At 35.6% G+C, this 24130-nt stretch overlaps 1 protein-coding gene across 4 annotated transcripts in view; it reads right to left on the bottom strand.

The window, feature by feature from the left end:
* MAN1A2 (mannosidase alpha class 1A member 2) overlaps nt 1-24130 on the bottom strand; it is a 196087-nt gene that overhangs the window by 55926 nt on the left and 116031 nt on the right. For all 4 annotated transcript variants that reach the window (XM_044749479.2, XM_014848270.3, XM_070487132.1 and 1 more), the window contains exons 8-9: nt 21666-21759; nt 1435-1550 (exon numbers count right to left, since the gene is read on the bottom strand). In XM_044749479.2, coding sequence (XP_044605414.1) covers nt 1435-1550; nt 21666-21759 — 210 coding nt within the window. The remainder of the gene's footprint in view (nt 1-1434; nt 1551-21665; nt 21760-24130) is intronic.

Raw genomic sequence — 24130 nt, 5'->3', positions numbered from 1 at the left:
AAACAGCTTTAGATTACAAGGAAGCAGCAAACATGAGAAAAAATGATTACATGGTATACGACACGTCATGCTTTCTCAAAAATAAAAACATTAAATACATTCATTTATCAAATACTTATTGAAAATCTATTATATCAGCTATTGTGCTAGGTGCTAAAACAACGATAAACAAATTAGTCTGCCTTCAAGGACAAACAACCCGTCTTGGGTTGACTAAGTGGGAATGACTGAGGGCTATTTTCAACACTACGATTCTAAGAATATTACATTTTTCTTAGATAATGACTTTTCTTGGATCATAAAAATTTCTAGGTTTAAAGTTTAATAACAGAGAATAAAACTCTCCCAACTTTTCAAAATGTAAGACTTTATAAAGAATTTTATAAGTCACGTATTAAAATGCACATTCCTGATTACATATCAACTTAGTTCAATTTCTTAGTCAACACGATCCTTCAAAAAACATTTATCAAATGCCTATAATGTGCAAAGCACTATATGCCACATTTCAGTTCAACTCCTGTGCATTTTTGTAAACAACTAAAGGAAGCTAGTTCACTAAAAAGTAAGGACATAAAATGAGTACTAAGATCCTTGGTTTAATTTAAAGACAAAACAACAATTCTAACTCTGAATACTGATCATTGACTACAGTCAGAACAGTGCTGTTATACACAAAATATATGACCATTAAAGGGATTAAAATCCTTAAAGGGATATGAGTTTATACTGGAACGGAAAGCAAATAACTTATTAAGTGCTTAATACGCTCTTCTATTTCACAGTTTTTGCTTGGAAATATTGCATGTTAACTGTTTCCAAGAATGAAACTTGTTCCAATTTTAAACAGTCACAGTATCATGGTATGAGATTATATAAATATGAAACAATATAGTACAGTGGTGAAGAGCATAGACTCTGGAGCTAGACTGTTCAGTTCCAGGCTCCACCACTTACTAGCTCTGCGACCTGCAGTAAGTTACTTAACCTCTCTGTGCCTTAAGGTCCTCATGTGTAAAATGGGAGTAAAGATTAAAATATTTCATGTTTGTAAAAGGGTTAGTACAGTGCCTGGCATGTGAAAAGTACTATACAAGTGTTTTGCCCTTACTATTTACCAATAACGCTCTCAACGTGTAGGTTCAATGGGTCATTTGAATGAAGAAATGTTGATGGAAATGTACGTGAAGTCAGAAGTTTTCCAGTCCCTGTAGACAACTAAAAGTAATTCAAATAAATTTTCACATATAAATATGCTACACGAAATTCTCTCAACAATTTCTTTAAAATGCCACAATAAAGGAAAATTATCTTAAAATACTAACAAACTCTACAGTGAATGCATATAATAAAATGTGTACAAGATGTTCATCAGTCACTATCAAATATGAGTAGTCAACATGTTAAGTAGGTAAATGTTCTGACAGTAATTACCTCAATAGCATCATCATACATTTTTCTCGCCTCATGGTCTGTTTTATCTGACATCAACCACGCTTTTAGTAAGTATTCATAAAAACTGTCTCCCAGCCCTCCAACTGATGTATGATCTGTAACAAAAGAGAAAAGAGAAGGATGGAGATGGAGGAAGGGAAGACAGAAGACAATTAAATAATGTTTTTCAATTATAGTAACTATATTATAGGTCAATAATTTAAAAATTATATTCATAGCCCTATTGCCAACATACTCTAAATTTAATCCAGTAAGAGTAGACCATAATCACTCTCCTCTATATGTGTATCAAATTTTCTAGAAAATTTTTTTCTGTTGGATGTGATATTTCACATAGTTAGTGGTTTTTTCTTCAGTCACATAGTTTGTACACTGTCACACAACCAAACTTTTCTAGAATTGAAAATAACTATCTTTCATATATTAATGGCTGTAACTATCATAATTACAATAATTATAATGGCTATAAGATTAAATATAAGAGGTTTGCTTTAAATCTAATGTTAACCAAAACTAGCTCATTTTTTTATAGGATGGCTAATGGTGATTTTTGTGCCATAGAAAGTAAATTAAATCTACAAAGAAAAAACTCCCAAGGCGATCTTACTTTTTTATCCCTGACTTTCTATAAACCCTGCCCTACATCTTTGAACTTTGTTTCAAAACTCACTCCCTGCATGAACAGAAAAATATCACATTTTTTACAACCCCTCAATCATTCATATAGTACTATCATTGCTTTTTCAAGTTAGTGAAGAAAGGATGGACTATTTAGTGGCTTATGGGAACAACTGGCTATGTGGGGGAAAACATATATTAATATTTGTATCTTTAGCTCACAAAAATAAATTTGTGGTGGGTTAATTTAATCTAAAAGTAAAACACAAAACTATAAGTACAAGAAAATGTCTCTCTTCCTAAGCAGATGATCTTCTTAAGTAAAACACAAAAATGAAGAAGCCATAAAGGAAAAGATTTATAGCGCCATATGGTACAAGCTGCCATAAATGAATAAGACAAGAAATAGAATGGGAGAAGATATTTGCAACATACATAACAGAAATAAGGGTTAATGCCCTACACAAAGAACTCTGATAACTAAATAGGAAAATTGACATAGGGCACACACAAGCAATTGACAAAAAAAGAAACACAAAACTAACAGTTAACACATAAGAGAAGAAGCTTGACTTCACTAGTGATCAGAGAAAAGCAAATTAAAATAATGAGATTCCATTTTTGTCTACTTAATTGGCAAACATTTTAAAAGACTGATAACATCCAGTGTTGATAAGGTTCACAGTTGCTGGGATTGGAAGGCAATTTTGTTGTAACCATCAAAATTTAACCTAGGTTTTCTAGTTCTGGAATTATCTTGTAACAATACTTGCACAAATACACAAATATAGATGCAAAAGAAAAAAGTTCATCCCAGCACTATTTCCATTAGTAAAAAAATAAAATAACATCAAACATCTGGGGAAGTGGCTACATAAATTACAGCATAAACAAACTATTGTGGATCATGCACTCATTAAAGAGAATCAGGTGAATCTGTAATCTGATATTGGAGGAGATCTTATTATACGCTGTTAAGAGGGGAGGAAAACAGCAAGTTTCAGAACAATGTAGTTTGATACTACTGAAAATTCATCCGTTTTAAAGAATGTTGCTGGACACATACAAAACGTATGAAAAGACAACTGTCAACAGTGATTAGCTCTAAGGAAGGAGTCCTTCAATTTTTATTTTATATGCTTATGTATTATTGGAATACAGGTAACACGTAGTTAAGTCATCTTTTGATGTAGAAAGGAACAAACGGGAGAAAAGCGCCATCATTCACTTTAAGCAATATGTCCGCTGATACACTAATAGTTCATTTGTACCTTAAATAGGCTGCATCTCAAATGCTCTTACTTCTCACTTTTTTTCTTTAATCATAAATGTGCATTTCGATGAACGTTTACATATGTATACACCCACAAAACCACCACCAGGATAAAATATAGAGCGTTTCTAGCATCCCAAAAGTCTTCCCCATGTGGCCCTCACAATCAATACCCAACTCCAAAGATAACTATTTTTCTGACCTCTCTCACCACAGATTTGTTTTGCCCAGTTCGTATAAAATAGCCATTCATATAAAATGGCAGTTTACTTTTAACTATGATTTGTTAGCTTAACAATCTTCTCTTTCACTTTCCATCCAAATATCTAGAAGAAGGACACCTCTGCTTTCTGTAGAATTCCTGAATCGCTAACATTAAGTGAGTGGGTATTAGAAAAGACACTTAGAGGAATTAAGACAGTTACAATATGACCCCCTATTCTAGGCTTCAGACTGCAGAAGAAAATCACCATTAAACTTCTAACAGCTTTCAATACTCCTCATACTTACATTTAAGAACTTCAAATGATGGTAACATATGATGATGGGTTTAAAGGATAAATTACACTTAGATGCTAAATTAATTCTAACAGATTTAAACATTTTATAACTAAAAAAACTGTAGAAGATAAAACATACTTGTAAAATAAACAAAATGGAGTAGACATGGAAAATTCCTCATTAATGGACATTTGGGACAGAGTAAGGATTAAGGATGCCTTTGGGGCACATTATTTGGTAATGAACAAGAAAGTAGTAATTTTATACTTGGAGAGCTACTATTTTAAAACAGCTGTATCAAAATATCCCATCAATACTGCTACTCCAGTTTTGTGGTAATGTCAAAATGTCCTGACTCATTCAGTAAATGATCCCATTACTATCCTACCAGCTGCTCAGAGCTTTTCTTAGATTTCATCAACTGCTTAAAATTACGCTGTATTTTAGTTGTCCTCATATTTTAACCATGACTTTCTTCTATAGCTTTTAGTTTTCCCCTAGATTTTCTAGTTGCTCTTCTATTGTCTCTCCTCTTTTTCTTTCATCATTTGTATTGTTTCCCAGTCTCTCAGTCACTGAGTCAGCCCTGCCCCTCTTATTCTCCTGGAGACCAGCCTTCCAGTCTCTACAGTCTAAACACACCGTACGGCTATCATCCTGAGGCTTCTCTTTTCTTGCTTCCCTGAATTACACTATTTCCTCAATCCTAGGTCTTAGTTTACACAGTTTCACTGAATCATAATTCTCATATAATTTCCCAAGAAAGAGTAGGTGGGATGAAACTGTGTTGTCTGACATGTCTTTATTATGCTCTTCCTCTTAATTTCATTTCGTCTAGGTATCAAATTCAAAGTTGGAACTCATTTTCCCTCAGAGCTTCTCGAAGGTGGTGCTCCAGTGTCTTGTACCATCAAGTATGATGGTGAGAAGTCTGATGTTATTTTATAGGCTCTGTGTGTTCTCAATCCCCCTTCCTTACACTTGACTTGCCTTCCTTAGCTTTAGAATCTTCATTTCCACATTGGTTAAATTTTTTCCTACATTCATTGTCCTGGGCACTTTTCAAACTAAAGATTAGCATCTTTCCACTCTGGGAAAATCCTCTTTTGTCATTTCTTTGATTATTTTCTCCACTTCACTTGCTTGGTTCTCTCTTCTGAAGCTCTTACTAGTTGGAAATTGGACCTCGTGGATTGATTCTCTATTACTCTTTTGTCTGAATTGCTACTCTCTTAGTCTTCTTTCTCTATATACTGGGAGTTTTTTAAAAATCAACCTTATCTTTTGGTCCTTTCACTGAAGTTTTAATGTCAGCAATTATACTTTTAATCTCTGAGCTCTTTTCTTTTCTCTAATTGCTTATTTTTCATAGTATTCTATTCCTATTTTATGCATATATTATCTTCTCAGAGTGCTTTGAATAAAAGAGAGGATTAACAATGTTTAGTTATAGAACTGCCTCATTTTCCCCTGGGATTCCCTTTTTGACTTCAAATAGTTTTTACTGTGAAATTTAACATGCATATAAAAAGTACATAACACATAAATAGAATGTTCATTATAGAGAACACGTGCATTATCTCCGCTCAATAATGCCAATACCCCAAAAGCAATCATGCATCCCTTATCAATCACAATTCCCACCCCCCAAAAGGTAACCAACTTCTTGATTTTTGGGGGGTTATCACTTTGATTTTTTTATATGGTCATCATCTAATACCTTCTCTCAACTCTATTGGTATGCTTAACAAACAGCACCATTTATTCTCTTGTGTCTGGCTTCTACAGCTCAACACTTTGTGAGATTCAACCATGTTGTTGTATATAGCTGTATATCTGTATATAGCAGTATATCATTTACATGCATTGCTGTACGATATCCCATTGTGTCAATCAGCCATTATCTACTTCACTATGTTTAGGAGTGAAGTGAAGTTCTTCTGTTTCCTCCACTGAACAGCAGGTATTCCTCCACTGAGTAGACCTATTTGTCACTAGGTCTCTCTCCTGAGTAGGAATTCTGACTGGATGCTTTCTTTTTGTTCTTTTGAGGAATATTAGCCCTGAGCTAACATCTGTCACCAATCTTCTTTTTGCTGAGGAAGACTGGCCCTGAGCTAACATCCATGCCCATCTTCCTCTGTTTTATATGTGTGACACCTACCACAGCATGGTTTGCCAAGCGGTGCCATGTCTGCACCCAGGATCGAACCAATGAACACAGGGTTTCACCAGTTCGGATCCTAGGCACGGACATGGCACCGCTCGTCAGGCTACGTTGAGACGGCGTCCCACACGCCGCAACTAGACGGACCCACAACTAAAATATACAACTATATACTGGGGGGTTTTGAGGAGAAAAAAAGCAGGAAAAAAAAAAAAAGATTGGCAACGGTTGTTAGCTCAGGTGCCAATCTTTAGGGAAAAAAAAGTGTGCTAAGAGAAAAAGTAAATATATAAATTTAACCGCCCCTGACATAGGAAGGGTTAATAATCACTGGAAAAAGCTTGCCAACAAACTGTGACCCGGAGGTGAGAAGGCCGGTTAGCCAATGACGGGTAAGACCTCCAGGGGGAGGCAACCTAAGACAGGCATCGGCCGCCCGGGGGCACAGACGGAGACACGATATCGGGAGCAGGAGGTGTTGCCTAGGAGGCCTTGCATGCTCCAAGAGAAAGTATACGAGCACAGCAATAACATGATAATATCAAAACAGAGGCCAAGGGAGGGCTCCTTGAGAAATCACTAAGAATTCTTGGCATTTGCTAATTACTTCATCCAGAACACCTGTGTATGTTTAACAGATGTAAGCTATGTATATACTGAAACGCTGGTTATAATAAACTCACAGTGGCCATCAGCCCTCTACACATCTATCCTGATGTGTACATTGGATTGCGACACCGACAATAAAGCCAAAATTGATAAAATTACATTGAAAAATTGCAAATATAGAAAATTTCAATATGCTTATTTGAAAACTGATAAATCAGAAAAACATTAGATAATGAATCTAAAAACAGTCTTGTTTAATATACTGAGAAGTTTCAATTATCTTAAAGGAAATTAGACTGTGTGCCAAACTATGAGCAACTTGACAACAGACACTCATTATAGTTTAGGCTTCTTTAGACACCCTATGGCACCTAGCACAATTCTCACTTTTGGTAATGTGTGCTCATTAAGCAATTATTAAACGAATGGCTTAATTTCCATTTTCAGGTATAAATAGCATTTCACAATTATAACAACTTGTCTTTAAGGTACTTTTTCTTTTTGTAACTGAAGGACCTATAAAAAAAAATGAATCCATTTTCATAGCCTCTCACTCTTTTTCAGTTTAGGGAAACAAATAATGGATTATGAGGTAAGTAATAATACCTAGAATAATACCTAATACTTAAAAGGTCCACAAAAAACATTTGCAGAATGAATGCATGAAATGCCTGAAGTACTCATCCTTACAAGTTTTAATAAAATTTCCATGTATATATTTTTAAACACTTTCCTAATTTCCCCAGTACTAAGTCTATAATTGTAGAATATTCAATTGTTTACACGAAATATTCATTGAAAACATAATTTAAAAAACTTACAATATCTCATTAATGTGGATTATCAGGAAAATGCATAAAAATCTTGATATTAAGATTTTCCCTTTGGAGTTTTTTAATCTTCTATAAACACATCTTTGTGCCTAGAGCCCAGATGAAATATTTCAAGCTTCTCAGTTGACTGTAGTAAGAATGTATTTTGTAAAAATATCCCAATACCCAATTCCATTCCTCTCCTCTCTTTAAAAAGAGTTTAAACTTACTGCTGCTTCTTTCTCATAATCTACTTGCTCCTTAACCCCCTACATTCTGGCTTTGGTGTACAGCACACAACCAAACCAAAATGGTGTTCTACGGTTTAACAGACATTTCTCAGTCCCAATACATCAAATAAATTTTAAATGCAGGAATAAAATGATTAGATCATACAAAGAGCATTGTGGAGGATGAACTGGAAAGGGGTGATACTGAACTAACAGAGATAATTGAAGGCCTAACTTAATTGAAGGGAAGAAGAAATGAAGGAACAGATTTTAGAGCTGCTAAGAAGGTAGGAAACAACAGCCCTGGAAGCTGGTCAGACTGTCAGGTTTCCGACACGAGCCACACTATGTACAGCGTGGGTGAAATAAATCATGAAGAGGAGTAAATTTTAAAGAGATAATACGCTTAGTGTTGTACATAATGAGTTGAAGGTACCTACAAAATACTCAGGAACAAATATCCTGTACCTGTGGGGATATAAGTATAAAGCCAAGAAAAATCAGTAATGAAATACTGACTTACATCAGGGCTGGGGGGCAATTTTTTCTGTAAAGGGCCAGACAACATATAGCTCTGTTGCATGGTCCGCTCTTTTGCTATTGTTGCTGGTGATGACGATTGTTTACACAATCCTTTAAAAATGTAAAAAACATTTTAAACTCATAGAACATACAAAAACAAGCCATAGGCTAGCCTGTCATAGTTTGTCAATTGCTGATTTGAATCTCACCAATATACAGCACATAGATCATCCAATAAGAAGAGACAAGGTTGGTGAGGCAAAAATGGAAAAGGGAAGAAGTAGAAATTCCTAGAATATCAACATTTAAGAAGCTGGGTGAAGAAAATGAAACAAATTCCCATCCCTTAAAAGTGCGCTGGCCTTGAATCTTGCTTTGTCCAACTGAATGTGGTAAAAAGTGTGCCAGTTTCAAGTCTAAACCTCAAGAGGCTTTGCACACTTCACTTCTTTTTATGAGAACCTGTTATGCTGCCATGATAAGAAGCCTGGGATAGCCTGAGAGATGATGAGAGACCACAGGGCGCAGAGCTGAGTCTTCCCAAATGGGGCCTTGCTAGATCAGCCAGCCTCCAGCCAACCTGCCAGCTAACTACAGACACATAAGCAAGTCCACATAAGATGAGCAGAGCCAAGCCAAATCAAAAGAACCTCTCAGTAAACCTGTAGATTTTGGTGAAATAATAAATTATTTGAAGTCACTAAGTTTTAGAGTGGTTTGTTATTCAGCAATAGCTAACTAATACATTGTCCTTTATGGACTAGTCTATAGGGCAGTCACTGGGCCATGCAAGAAATAACTTTTAGTGGGGTGGCAGAGAGCAGAGCCCAGAATACAACGTATTAAGAAGTAAACAGAAGGCAAATGAGAAAAATCAACAGACAATCTAGGAGAATAGAATGGGATATTCAGGAAGCAATAATGAACAGAGAAATTAATACTTTGAACCATAAGTTCATGATGAGATTAGGCAATGGAGCAGTGACAGTGTGCTCAAGTTCTCATCTTGTTCAGAGGGAAGACACAGTCATGACCAGTTCTGGATGTCATTAGAAAAATATAAACAATCAGGGCATAAGGTAAAACTCAAGGGCAACTGTTAGATGGAATTATATATATAATTTTCAAACTAGTAAAGAAAAAAACTATGAAATAAAAATCATAAGGCAGCATGGGGAAGGATTTTTCTTTTTTTTTTTTTGAGAAAGATTAGCCCTGAGCTAACATCTGCTGCCAACTGTCCTCTTTCTGCTGAGGAAGACTGGCCCTGAGCTAATATCCGTGCCCATCTTCCTCTACTTCATACGTGGGACGCCTACTACAGCATGGCTTGCCAAGCGGTACCATGTCCGCACCCGGGATTCAAACCGACGAACTGCGGGCCACCAAAGCAGAACGTGCACACTTAACTGCCGTGCCACCGAGCCGGCCCCGGGGGGAGGATATTTTACGAATGCATAATAGCTAGAAAAAAACCCAAATAAGATAACAGGAATTACCTTGGGAAAAGACCTGGCTTCTGACCAAGATGGAGTAACAAGGACTGAGTTTACCCTGCAACCTGAAACAACCAAAAACACTGAACAAAACACATGAAATGATGGTCTTCAAGACACTGAGCATCAGGCAAGAAAGAACAGTGATCTCTGAAGGATCAAAAACAAACAAGGCGAGTCCTACAATTGCCCCCAGATTATTGCCTCAGGAAAGTTTCCAGGCGGAGGCACAGGGAGGAGGAATAAAGGAACAGTCCAGAATGACCAAAGCAGCTAGGGCTCATAGGCCAGGGTACAGAGAGACGAGACATGCACAGAAAGAGAACCCTGGATATCTGCAAAGGATTCCCCTCGAGTATTCAGCAGGACTGAGCAGCACACACGTGTGAGGAAACTACCTGAGACCGGGAAAAGAACCACATGAAAGGACTGGAGGGAACACTGCCTGGTGCTCACAAAGAGCCTACTGGTAATAAGCCCTCTTCCCATCAGTCAGACTAGAAAAATTCACAATTCACGGGGCATTAAGTACTCAGGAAGATCTTGCCTCAGTAGGGAGGATAATTAGCTCTGAATTGAGCAACACACCAGATACACCTAACAAATCACAAAAGTAAGACAGGAAAAGGTAAAATAGTTTCCCCGTACCTTAAGTGTATCCCTGAAGAAAGCTCAAGAAGATTCTAGGAATACAAAAATGCCCAGCATCCATCAAGATAACACTCACAATGTCTGCCATCTACTCCAAGCCTCCGAGGCATGCAAAGAGGCAGGAACAAACAGCTCACAATGAGGAGAACAAGGAACCAGTCAAAACTGACCTAGATCTGACACGGAAGGTAGAATCACCAGATAAGAACATTAGAATTTATTATAATTGTGGTACCTATGTTAGAAAGGTAAGTAAAGACGAGGAAGCTATAGAAAGATCCAAACTGAACTTCTAAAGATGAAAACTATAATGTTAAGAGAGAAAAAATACACTGGAAGGATTAACAGTAGGTTAGATAAGGCATAAGAAAAGATAAGTGAACTTGAAGGTATTGCAATAGCAGTTACTCAAAATGAAATAACAGAAAAAAAGAATTAAAAAATAGAAAAAGAAAAAAGCATCAGTGAGCTAAGTGGCCTAATATACAGATAATTGAAGTCTCTGAAGCGGAGGCATGACAGAAAAACTATTTGAAGAGATAATGTCCAAAAACTTTCCAAATTTGACAATAAATATAAACTCACATGAAAATTAAACACAACATATCAGAATTTTTGGGAAGTCACTAAATCACTACTTAGGAGGAAATTAATAGCTCAAAACCTATTAGAAAAGAAAAAAGGTTTCATATCAATGACTTCGGCATCAACCTTAAGAAACGAGAAAAAGAAGAGCAAATTAAACACAAAGGAGGTAAAAGAAAGCAAATAATAAAAGCTAGGCCAAAAATCAACGAAATAGGATCTACAAACATTAAAAAGATAAGAGAACATTATGAACAACTTTATGCCCCAAAATGAGAAAAATCAGATGAAATGGACAAATTCTCTGAAAGACAGAAATTACCAAAAGTCACTCAAGAAGAAATAAATAATCCGAAGAACCTTTTATCTGTCAAAGAAATTGAAATTGTAGTTAAAACCTTCCCAAAGAAAACTCCAGGCCCAGATGGTTATACTGGTAAATTCTACCAAACACTTAAAGAAGAAACAATCAATTGTGCACAAACTTTTACAAAAAAACTGAAGAGGAAAGAATACTTCACAACTCATTCTGAGGCCAGGATTACAATGATACCAAAACCAGAAGGAAAGTTACAGAGCAATATCTCTCATGTAACAAATCAAATACAAGAAAATATTAAAAGGATAATACACCAGGACTGTGATTTATCCTAGGAAGGCAGGGCAGGTTTAATATTTAAAAATCAATCAACGTAGTTCACTACATTAACAAGCCAAAAAAGAAAACAGATGCAGAAAAAGTATTTGACAAAATTTGACACCCAATCCTGATAAAAACTCTCAGCAAACCAGGAAAAGGGAACTCTGTCGACCTCACAAAGGGTACCAACAGGAAAACCTACAGCTAACATCATACTTCACAGTGAAAGACTAAATGCTTTGTCCCTAAGATCAGAAACAAGACAAGAATGTTCACTTTCATCACTTTTCTTCAATACTGGACTGCAGATTCTAGCGAGTGCAATTAGGCCAAAAAAGAAAGGAATTAATTAAATAAAATAAATTTAAATAAATGGCAGCCATACTGGAAATAAAGAGGTAAAACTGTCTTTACTTAGAGATAACACAATCATCTGTGTAAAAAATTCAACAGAGGCTACCAAAAAACTACTACAACTAAAAAGTGAGGTTAGCAACTTGTAGATACAAGATTAATAGACTAAAATTAATTTTATTTTGATATATCAGCAAGAAAATATCAGAAACTAAAATAAAAAATACCATTTGTAATAGCATCAAAAATATGAAATATTTACAGATAAATCTGGCAAAACATGTAAAAGATCTGTACATATTTTTGAGGGAAATTATAAAGAACACCTAAATAAATGCAGAGAGAGATATAATTTGTTTATGGATTGAAAGATGTCAATAGTATTAAGAAAATGTTACAATGTCAATTCTCCCCAAGTTGATCTACAGATTTCAACACAATCAAAATCCCAGCTTTTCTAAAGAAATTGAAGAGGTGACTAAAATTAATATGGAAATGCAAAAGACCTAGATAACCAGGACAATTCTGAGAAAGAATAAATTTGGAGAGCTAACACTCTTGATTTCAAGATCTGTAACAAAGCTAACAAATCAAAACAGCATACTATTGGCATAATGACAGATAAATAGATGAATAGAATCCAAAAATAAACTCCCACCTATATAGCTAACTGATTTTTGACAAAGCTCTGAAGGCAATGCAGTGGAGAAAGAACAGCCTTTTCAACAAACGGTGCTAGAATAGCTATCCATAAGATGAAAATGAACTTTGATCTCTAAACAAACATCAACTCAAAGTGGATTTCAGACCTCAATCTATAAAAATTTTAGAAGAAAACACAGGAGGAAATCTTTGTGACCTTGTATGAGGCAAAGATTTCTTAAATATGACACCAAGAACAATTCACAAAAGAACAAATTGATAAAATGGACTTCATATTTGGAATCTTTTGCTCTTTAACATTGCTAAGAGAATGAAAAGACAAGTCAAAGACCAGGAGAAAAATACTTGCCAAAAACATATCTAATAAAGAACTTGTGTCTAGAATATATACCAAACTCTCAAAACTCAGATATTAAGAATATAATCCATTTTTTAAAAACAGGCAATTGGAAAGTGGTTTGATCAGACAATTCACCAAAGATAGACAGATGACAAATGGCATATGAAAAAATGTTCAACATCGTTAGTCATTTGGCAAGTGCTAATTAAAGCCACAAAGAATTACCACTACACACCTATGAACATGGCTAACACTAAAAGACTGACCATATAAAGCGTTGGTGAGTATATGGAAGAACACTACTGATGAGAACGTAAAACGGCACATCCACTGTGGAAAACAGTTTGGCAGTTTCTTAAAAAGTTAAACATACACATCTATCATATGATACAAACATTCCACTCCTAGGTATTTACTCAGGAGGAATGAGAACACATGTCCACACAAAGACTTGTACGTGAATGTTCATAGCACTTTATTTTGTAATAGCCCCAAACTGGAAATAACCCAAAGGTCCGTCGACAGGTGAATGAATAAACAAATGTGGCATTCCACAAAGTGGGATTCTACTCAGAACTATTGATATACGCAACATGGATGAATCTCAAAATAATTATGCTGAATGGAAGAAGCCAGACAAAGATAAAGCGTAATAAAAAGGATTCCACATAGAGTTCTAGAAAATGCGAACATCTACAATGATAAAAAGCAGATCAGCAGTTGCTTGAGGAAGGAGTGAGAAGGAAAGTAAGTGAAGAATCGTACAGGGGTACGAGGAAGTCTTTCAGAGGTGACAGACATGTTCATTCTTTTGATTGTAGTGATTGTTTTCAGAAGTGTATACTTATTTAAAAACTTACCAAATTGTACACTTTAAACACGTACAGTTTATTGTATGTCAATTACTTTTAATAAAGCAGTTTTTAAAAAAGTAAACAAAACAAAACAAAAAGGATATGTGGAGTCCAAACCTATCAGTACATCAAAAAATTTAACTTGTTTTCAGTTTCTAAAATACTGAGACACTCACATTGGAATTAAAAAGATTTTTTTAAAACCTATATAAATAGTTTTTACTAAAGACATACTAAACTAAAATTGTCCAGGAAATTAAAAATAAAGAAATGGTCAAGAGAGAGTTGGGCATGGATAGGAGGCTTATACAGTCTTCTGGAGAGTAAAGAATAGGAAAGTGAGGGGCCAGGCATTGGTGCAGCAGTTAAGTTTGCACATTCCACTTCAGCGGCCCAGAGTTCACTGGTTCGGACCCTGGGTGCAGATCTACGCACCACTTGTCAAGCCATGCTGTGGCAGGCGTCCCACATATAAAGTAGAGGAAGATGGGCATGGATGTTAGCTCAGGGCCAGTCTTCCTCAGCAAAAAGAGGAGATTGGCAGTAGATGTTAGCTCAGGGCTAATCTTCCTCAAAAAAAAAAAAAAAGAATAGGAAAGTGAACTGATAAAGTTGAAGAGTTGTCAGGGGTACTAGTGACCCAATTCAAATTTGAAACTATAAGTTTATAGTGACTTTAACCTGTAATATTGATAATTTTCATCAGCAATGTTCAGCTGACTCTGTACATGAACGGGAAAGGCAGATGGCTGGGTTGATACAAGTTTTGGGATTTGTAGGACAGATAACATGGAAAGATAAAGGCACTCGAATATTCCCACTTTGGTTTGGAACCTATGCAGTCTAGGCTAAATGGGAAAGGAAGCAATAAGATAATCCTCTTAGCCGAACATTCAGAATTCTTACTACCTTGTTCTTCTGTTGCATTCAACCAGTAAAACATTAGCCCGGGTGTCACTTTGTCCCACTATTATCCCCAAATGGACAATTTTCCCCATCACTGCGAACCTCAACATTGCCTGTCAGTTTTTCTATGACTCCTTGTTTAGTGTTCTTTCACACTCCCTAACACAGAAACTGGAGACCTCGTCTTCAAAAGTCCCTAGCTCTAACTTCGTCACTCCCAGCAGACAAACGTGCCTCCTAATTCACAGAAGAAATAGAGACCATTGGCGGGAGAGGGAGAAACCTCCCCAAAGTGCACCTTTCAACTTTCTGCACCCCAACCTATCAATTTATCTGTTCCCTTTGCTTGTCAAAGAGGAAGAAATGGTACTTCTCTACTCTACACACCCCATCAAGCTCTGGAGCCCAACCACTTCTGCTTCCTTCTCAGGAATCCTCCCCATCCTGGTTTATCTTCAATTTCTACCCTTCAACTGAATCGACCTCTTAGCATTTAAATGCTTATTATTAACATCTTAAGATAATCTAAAAACCTTTCTTGACTCTCCCATACTCCTTTAGTTTGATTTATATCAAGTGTTTGCTGAAAGAGTGAAGAAAGAGAAATCATGGATGATGTCTAGATTTCTGGCTTGGGCAAAGGGGTAAACAATAGTCTTCGTCACTGAAATTGGGAATACTGGCAGGGGAAATAGCTTAAGTGGAAGGAGTTTGGATTTGGGATAGGTTGAAATTTGAGGTGCTAGTTGGATATCTAAATGGACATGACAAACAGGTAATCAGGTATGTGGAAATCCAGAAAGAGGCTAAGCTGGGGGTATACATTTGGGAGTTATCAATATATAAAATGGATTTAAGCAAAGGGAGTTCACTCAGAGAGAATGTATGGAATGATTAAAGAACACAAATGGTACTTTGCAGTATGACACTTTACAAGTAAGAGTCATTAAAATAACATATAGGGCATTTTTTCATTTGTACTTTGGCCTCGTACGTATATTCTGGATATGTTGTAGATCTGGATACAGAAAGGATTAATAAATGAGCAGGAAAGAAAACAAGATAAAGAAGATAGAACTAAAGGAGATGAAATAGGGAAAAAAGCAGAGAAAGGTAAAAGTCTTTGGCATCACAGTTTAGGGGAAATTTCTTTTAGATCTGTGAATTATTGCCAGGGTTTACAGATTTAGCTATAGGTTACTTAGGTTATAGGACGTAGTCCCAGCCTTGCCTGACAGGTTCTCTCCAGCTTTTCTAGACTGTTGCTCCAGTAGAAGATTACATTCTTAATAAATGAATACACAGCAGAAGCCTGAGGTCCATGGGAACCATGGAATTTATCACCCTGTAGTCTGACTGACTGACTTGAACCACTTGAGCCATGACTGCTGAGGTGACAACTCTGATGAATCACGTCACCCCAAGGTCTTTTGGATATTCAGAAATTGATAATATATTATAAAGCCCTAGTAAATACCAATGATTCAGTATGCTCTATCTCAGCATGTCATGGAGTTAATGGCAGGTTTCCAAAAGAAGCTATTTCTTGATGTGTTCTTACAGGAATTTCTAGACTAAAACTAAAATTTTATCATGTGTTACAGTTTATCAAGCATTTTCAAATATATTACCTCATAAATATGACCCACATGATCATCCTATTAAATAACTACAGCTAGAAGAGATGAAGAAACAAAGGCACGGAGAAGGTCAACAGCTTATCTAAATTACTAAGCAGGAAAGACAGAACTAGGCTGCTGACTCCAAATAGTATATCCATTCTTGTTTTGTCCACAATTCTTAAACTTAGCAGTATAAAATTCAATGAATCAGTAATAACCAATTTTCTCACAATTTATTCACTTTAGTCATTAAATGGAATAGGCTAAGCAATATACTTAGAAAAGTAGTGAAAAAATAAAGTAAAAAAACATTGAAAATACTAATGATGTGCCTTTAAATCTAGATTCCTTACTATATTCTTTTCTTTCTGTTGCCAAGTACTTTTCCTGAAGGTAATTACCAGTAATTATTCTGTGATTGCTATGTGCCTGTCACAGACATCATCATTCCTCTAATTATAATACAGTTAGCTGGAGCCGAACTGCTGCATTTTGGTTCAATCCACTGTTTGTTTTGCACACTATTTATAGATATGACAGATGTATACCGCTCAAGGATAATAATGGAATTTGATATACTTTTCAGAAGCTGATATAAAATATACAAAAACATTAAAAGGAACAAATTGAACAACTGAGTAAGGACAGCAGCTGCTAAAAAGATATCAGGGCAGCTCCCCCAGGAATGTAAAGGTCTCATGCCAAAATAACCAGTGAGTAGCTCTTTTTATAACATTCTCAAAACAAATAACTGCTGGGAGTGAACATATTCTGAAAAAGTAACTTGAATTTATTTTGTAGCAAAAAAACAAAGAAGAATGAAAGAATTATTTCTTATTGCAAGTTTTTTATTGTGGTGAAATATACATAACATGAAAGTTCCCATTTTAACTATTTTTTAAGTGCACCATTCAGTGGCCTTAATTATATTCACAATGTTGTACAACCATCATCACTATTTCCAAAACTTTTTCATCACCCCAAATAAAAACTCTGAACCTATTAAGCAATAATCTCCATTCCCCTGTCACCCAAGCCCCTGGTAACCTCTCATTCACTTTCTGTCCCTATGAATTTGGCTACTCTTGATATGTGACACAAGAGGAATCATACAATATTTGTCCTTTTTGCGACTGGCTTTTTTCATTTTAGCATGTTTTCAAGGTTCACCCATGTTGTAGTACCACTTGGAACTTCATTTTTTTTTTTGAGGAAGATTAGCCTTGAGCTAACATCTGCCACCAATCCTCCTTTTTTCTTTTTTCTTTCTTTCTTTTGTTTTTGTGTGTTTTTTTTTTTTTTTTTTTTTGCTGAGGAAGATTGGCCCTGAGCTAATATCGGTGCCCGTCTTCCTCTACTTTATATGCGGGATGCCTGCCACAGCATGGTTTAATAAGCAGTGTATAGGTCTGTGCCTGGCATCCGAACCAGCAAACCCCAAGCTGCCAGAGCAGAGGGCATGAACCTAATCGCTACGCCACCAGGCTGGTCCCAAGAACTTCATTTCTCTTTTTGGCTCAATAATGTTCTACTGTGTGGATATACCACATTTTGTTTACCCATCTGTTGGACACTCGAGTTGTTTCTACCTTTTGGCTATTGTAAATAATGTTGCTGTGAACACTGGCATACAAATATCTGTTTGAGTTCTTGTTTTCAATTCTTTTGGGTATATACCTAGGAGCTGAATCTCTGGATCACATGGAATTCTATGTTTAACTTTTTGAGAAACCAACAAATTGTTTTTCACAATGGCTGCACCATTTTACATTCCCACAAGCCATGTACAAAGGTTTCAATTTCTCCACAACCTTGCCAACACTTATTTTACGTCTTTTTGAGTACAATCATCCTAGTAGGTGTGAAGTGGCATCTCATTGTGCTTTGGATTAGCATTTCCATAATGACTAATGATGCTGAGCATCTTTTTCATGTGTTTATTTTCCATTTACGTATCTTCTTTGGAGAAACATCTGTTCCAGTCTTTCACCCATTTTTAATTGGGTGTTTGTCTTTTTGTTGTTGAGTTGTAGAAGTTCTTTATATATTCTGGATATTAAGCCCTTATCAGATATACAATTTGAAAATATTTTATCTCATTCTGTGGGCCATCTTTTACTCTCATGATAGTGACCCTTGATGCACAAAACTTTTTTAATTTTAATGAAATCCAATTTACCTGTTTTTTTTCTATTGCTGCCTGTGCTTTTGAGGAAACCATTGCCAAATCCAAGGTCATGAAGATTTGTCCCTGTTTTCTTCTGAGAGTTTTACAGTTTGGGTTCTTAAATATACTGTCTTTGATACATTTTGAATTAATTTCTGTATACGGTATAAGGTAAGGGCCCAACTTCCCTCTTTTCATGTGGCCATCCAGTTTTCACAACATCATTTGATGAAGAGAAAGAGTTACATTGTTAAAAATTAAGATGCCATCAATGCCACACTGCTGGTCATTTCAAAGGCTGGCAATTCTCAAACAGTGATTTACTTTCTTTGAGTATTCTAGGATTTTGGTGTGGAAGATGGCATCTTCTTTAGTATTTAAAAACGTTTTTAATCTTATTTCAAAAGTAATAGATGTCTGTTATCAAATTTAGATTAATAAAAGTAAACAAAAAGAAGAAAATAAAAATGAACATTCAGAAAAAAACACATAAGACTTCGGTTTCTATTCTTGTAGTTTTTGTTTTCTCTTTCTTTTTCTAAATATCTGTCTGTATACGTTTATCTAAGTCAAATATTCTATAACATAATGTATAATGGCTGCATTGTATACCACATCTGGGCAAACTATAATTTATTTAACCAAATCTCTTTCATAGGATGTTCAAAAACTGTACTGCCCAATGCAGTAGGCACTAGTCACAAGTAGTTATTTAAATTTAAATTAACTAAAAGTAAATAAAATTTAAAATGCAGTTCCACACAGTACTAGCAATATTTCCAGTGCTCAGTAACGACATGCGGCTAGTGACTACTATATTAGATAGAACAGATATGAGCGTTTTCTTCATGATAGTTCTATTGGACAAGCCTGCTTTAGAATGTTTCCAAATTATACCTATCATAAATAATTCCAAAGTTATTGTAAATAGACTTTATATATATATTTGTCCCTGTTTTCTTCTGAGAGTTTTACAGTTTTGGTTCTTAAATATATATATATTCTGAAAATTTCTTTGGAATAAATGCCTAAAAATGAGTCTCTGGTTCAAAGAACATCCAAATTTTCACACTTTTTGACGCAATGGATATAGGGATGTGTTCATTTCCTTTATCAATTAAATAGATAAAGAAGAGTGTCTTCTGTTTAAAAGCTGCATTGATTTGACTAGGGATGTGCTGAAGCGAGAAAAGAGAGGGGCAAAGGTCTCTGGTGACCAGTCTATGGAGATGCTACAAATATAGTACAAAGACGGCAGTCTTTGTAAATTGCAGTCAAGTGGCACCATTCGTACAGAAAGAGTATGCTGTCATACTGCATTGTCCCCATGTACCATTTATCTGCATTAACACCACTTAGGGTTAAATATGAGCATCTGTTTGTTGCCCATTTGTGGTTTTCTTTTTTTAATGAACTAACTTTTCTCAGTCCATTTTTCTACTGGGTTGATCATCTTTCTCTTATGATCTTATAACAATTCTTGATATAGAGAGATATGAAAACGTTGTTTTCCAAACATGCTCAAATATACTTCCTTAGCTTGTTACTTGCCTTTCATTATGAAATGTAAGAGATTAACATTTATATAGACTAAAAACTGACATCTGTTTCTTTACAGTTTCTGCTTTACGTGACATTCTTAGAAAAGGCTTTCCTGATTATATAATCAATATCTTACGGTCTCATATTTTTTACAGTTAAATAGTTATACCATATAGAATATATACTGCATATGATATAAGAAAGGAATTAAATATAATTGTTCCCCCAACGTTAGAATATTCCCAAATCTTAATATAATTCTAAGAGGACAAAGTTTATAATAAGATTTACCCAAATTACTGAGTAGACATCCAAACTAGTCACCCTTATCTGGAATAGGAAAAGTACATTTTTATATTTTAGAAATGCTACTCTAAGGGTTTTTTTTTTGTTAGACAATATCATTTTTACCCCATCTAGGCATTAGATCTTTATATATTTTATTCAAAAGAGAAAGAAAAATGAGCTACAGGTAAAGAATTTCAGGATAGAGGAAAAGAAAAGTACATAAGAAGAGCGAGAAGCTTGAGATCTATTCCTACAGCCATGAAAGACATAACTGTATTGATCAATCTGCTTTTCTTTCATAAAATAAAGGACAATTTCCTGGAGAGGAGCCCAAAGACAATTCTATGGCAAACGTTTTCCTCCTCTTGGTAGGACACACTAGCGGATCCAACACATTTTCCACACATAAAATTAAGTGATTGTTACTTTTACCTCTTATTTACTACTTCAGTATGATTTTGTTAATCTCAAAAATAATCAGACACATTACACTAGGGGCAAAGTTGCAAGTGCTACTATTTGTTTTAGTTTTTCTACCCTTTAAGGGAGAATACCATTGAAAAAGCCTTAATTTATTAAAATTCTTTAAGTTTCACATTTCCACATAAACACTTTATTGTTTTTAAAAAATCAATTCCTTCAAAGATCAATTCTAAAGCTCTAATAAGAAAATTATCCCTTCCCCAAACAAAACGCTGTCTCCTCAGACCGAGGGAACCACTTCTGCCACAGTCTCACACGACAATTGGGACATTCTTCTACGAGCACGTTTATCACATATTCCAACTGCTTCTGAGTGTGTCTGCCTACCCTGCCAGCCTGGAAGCTCACTGAACTCAGACCAGGTCTTATATATTCTCTCCCCATCTCCAGGCTCGTCCAAGAACTTGGCGCCGAGTCTGGTAAATGCAGACGCTGATGGCTTCTTTTAAAATGAACGATCAGACCTGACAGTTGCCGAGAGCAGTTGCCCCTTTTTCCAGTCATCGAACATACTCACGTGTTCTTGATATTCCTTTGATAAATACTGATCCCAAGTAATACACTTATTTACATAAAGAGAAGATTTATAAACAAGGGCTTAAAGTACAACCCTTCATAAACGCCACAATACATTTTAGCAAAGTACTTACATAGACACGAAATAAAATATTCCTGTGAGATAGGTTATTAATATTCCCATTTTACAAGTAGAAAAACTGAAGCTACAAGAGATTAGAAACTTGCCAAAGGTAACAGCACTAGCAGATCACAGGGTTAGACAGTGACTGAGGGTTTCTAACTCTACACGCAGTGTACTTTTCGCTACATCAAACAAAAGTTTTCAGACAACCTTTTAACAAAGTATTAGTTATACTAGAAACACTTACACTGACCCCAGCGACCTGTTCTTGGGTTCAAATAATTTGGATAAAGACCATTTGGACGATCCATTTTCTGAAGCAGTTTCCGGATGTGCATGACCTAAGCGAAAGAAAATTCAAGAATGCAATTAATGAAAAATAAAATGTTATCAAGGCTTTATATTAATCTAGGCTTTGTGTTTTTTCCTCACTCAGAACCTATACGACCTTCTCAGCTTCTGTGTGTGTGTGTGTGTGTGTGTGGGGTCAGGAAAAGCTTCTATTTTTTAAATGACTCATTATTCTTATAAGATGATATATGATCATTATTTAAGAGTCAGACAACAATAAAAATACAAAAAAAAGAGCACAGAGAGAAACCAATTTAAGTCCCAAAATTTTAGCAGCCAAAAACAGACATCAGAAACATTAGTGATAAATATCATTCCAGACATATTCAATATGTACATATCTAAATAAATATAAGAACAGAAATAATTTCATAAAAATGTAATCATAATATGACATTTGTAATAAAAAAATGAAACTAATCTGAATTTAATAGATTAAAAAGCAAATGAAGTAAAACTAAACTGCTGAACTTTGAATACTGATCCTATAACAGATATCCCTAAATTCCTATAATTCCAGAACTTTCAGTTCCTAAAAGATCTCCCCAGAGTTAGGGGGAAAAAAAGTCATGAAATATATTAAGAAGCTAAAGACATTCCCAGGGACTTTATTTTGATTCATCTCTAAATTGGATGGATTTTGTAAGTGCTAATTAAAAAAAAAAAAGGCACAAAGGTGTCCTATTCCTGGTATTCTTATTTGTTTGAGAAAGTTATCCTTACATCGGAAGGATAACCTAGTTGGTATAAAACACCTGGGAAAACTTCTCCCCCCCGGACCTTACCTATACTTCACTATTTTCTGGACTTGAACACAGCACTAATCCTTTTAACACAAAGTTTCTAAGCATCTTTCATTTGGCTGCATTTTGTCACCAAGTAGTTTTACAAACATGCTCAGGGACGCTCTGTTACCCTGGTTTTTCATGTTTGAGACCGATTCTACGCACAACAATCTCAATCTGAATAATTCCACGCACCAGGTTTAGTCAGTTCAGAACGATGCTGTCACTAAAGATGAAAAAATCAACATTCTTTTGTCTTCTGAAAATTAGGCAGACACTGAATCCTCTCTGCCTCTCTTCAACATCTATCATTTCCCTCCTAATTTTTCTCTAGCTGTTGTTTGATTTCCATACATTTACTAACTTGTCTCAATTTTGTCTTCTAAGTCCCTTACCATATTTTGAAAACTTTCTTTGTTTTGATTCCATTTTGGCCTTCATTTTGTGGATAATTTTATTTTTTCTTACACTTTGTTACTGATTATCATATCTTACTGTCTCTGAGCACTTGTATCTCTGTATATATACTTGTTTTACACAGATGAAAGCTCCATTCTCTTCTCTCTCATGGTGACATTTGGTCAGGGTTTTCAATTGTTATTTTCCAATAAGTATTTTTTGGCCGTAAGTTATTTTTCATGTTTCTTCCCTCTTTTTTCTGGTAATATTTTTATATAAATTCTATACTTGTTCTTTTTTCATGAGTTACTCACTGCTATTTTTTTCTTGAACCAGTTATTCATAAGAGTTTTTGACATAAAAGGTCAGGAGAGTCCACGGGTACATGTGCTTTGTTAGTCTATGCTTCTCCCCAGACAACTGAAACTAGCAATGCAGCACTGCTCATAACAGAGAATCTGTCGATTTATTCTCTTCCCTCTCCAAAGTTGTCAGGCACAAATATAGCTGGTCCATAAATCTTCACTGAATTCTATTTTTCTAGCTTCTCAAGAGCATCTTGTTTAGTGGGATCCAAAGGAGCATCCATCCATCACAGCATCAGCCTGTCAGCCTGTTCTCATTGTTGCTAACGAGCATTTTGCTTTTGTACCTCAAGAGGTACCACTTACTTTGAAGAACTGTGCTCTACTGCCTTTTTGGTTTTGAAACCTGCAGCCACAAACATCCTCTCTTCAGTGTCCGAAACCTCTCTCTGCTCTTGATTGCTTCAGCCAACCTTTCTTCCTATTTTGTGATATGAAACATCAAGTATCTCTTACTTTTTTCTGTTTCTCCTTGTTGCTTTTAGGTGATTCCTATGTGTGTTAGGTGTTCCACTTCAGAAATACCATGTTAGATTATCTTCATTTTATGAATTTATCCTTTTTTTTTTCTTTTTTGGTGAGGAAGATTGGCCCTGCGCTAACATCTGTTGCCAATCTTCCTCTTTTTGCTTTAGGAAGATTGTCTCTCAGCTAACATCTGTGCCAATCTTCCTCTATTTTGTATGTAAGACGCCCCCACAGCCTGGCTTGATGAGCAGTGTGTAGGTCCACACCTGGGATTGAACCCATGAACCCCAGGCTGCTGAAGATGACTGCATGAACTTAACCACTCTGCCACCGGGCTGGCCCCT

The sequence above is a fragment of the Equus asinus genome, chromosome 16 (assembly GCF_041296235.1).
Source record: "Equus asinus isolate D_3611 breed Donkey chromosome 16, EquAss-T2T_v2, whole genome shotgun sequence".
Lineage (NCBI taxonomy): Eukaryota > Metazoa > Chordata > Mammalia > Perissodactyla > Equidae > Equus > Equus asinus.
Note: the sequence above shows the minus strand (reverse complement) of the source record. Positions and strands in the feature narration are given on the sequence as shown.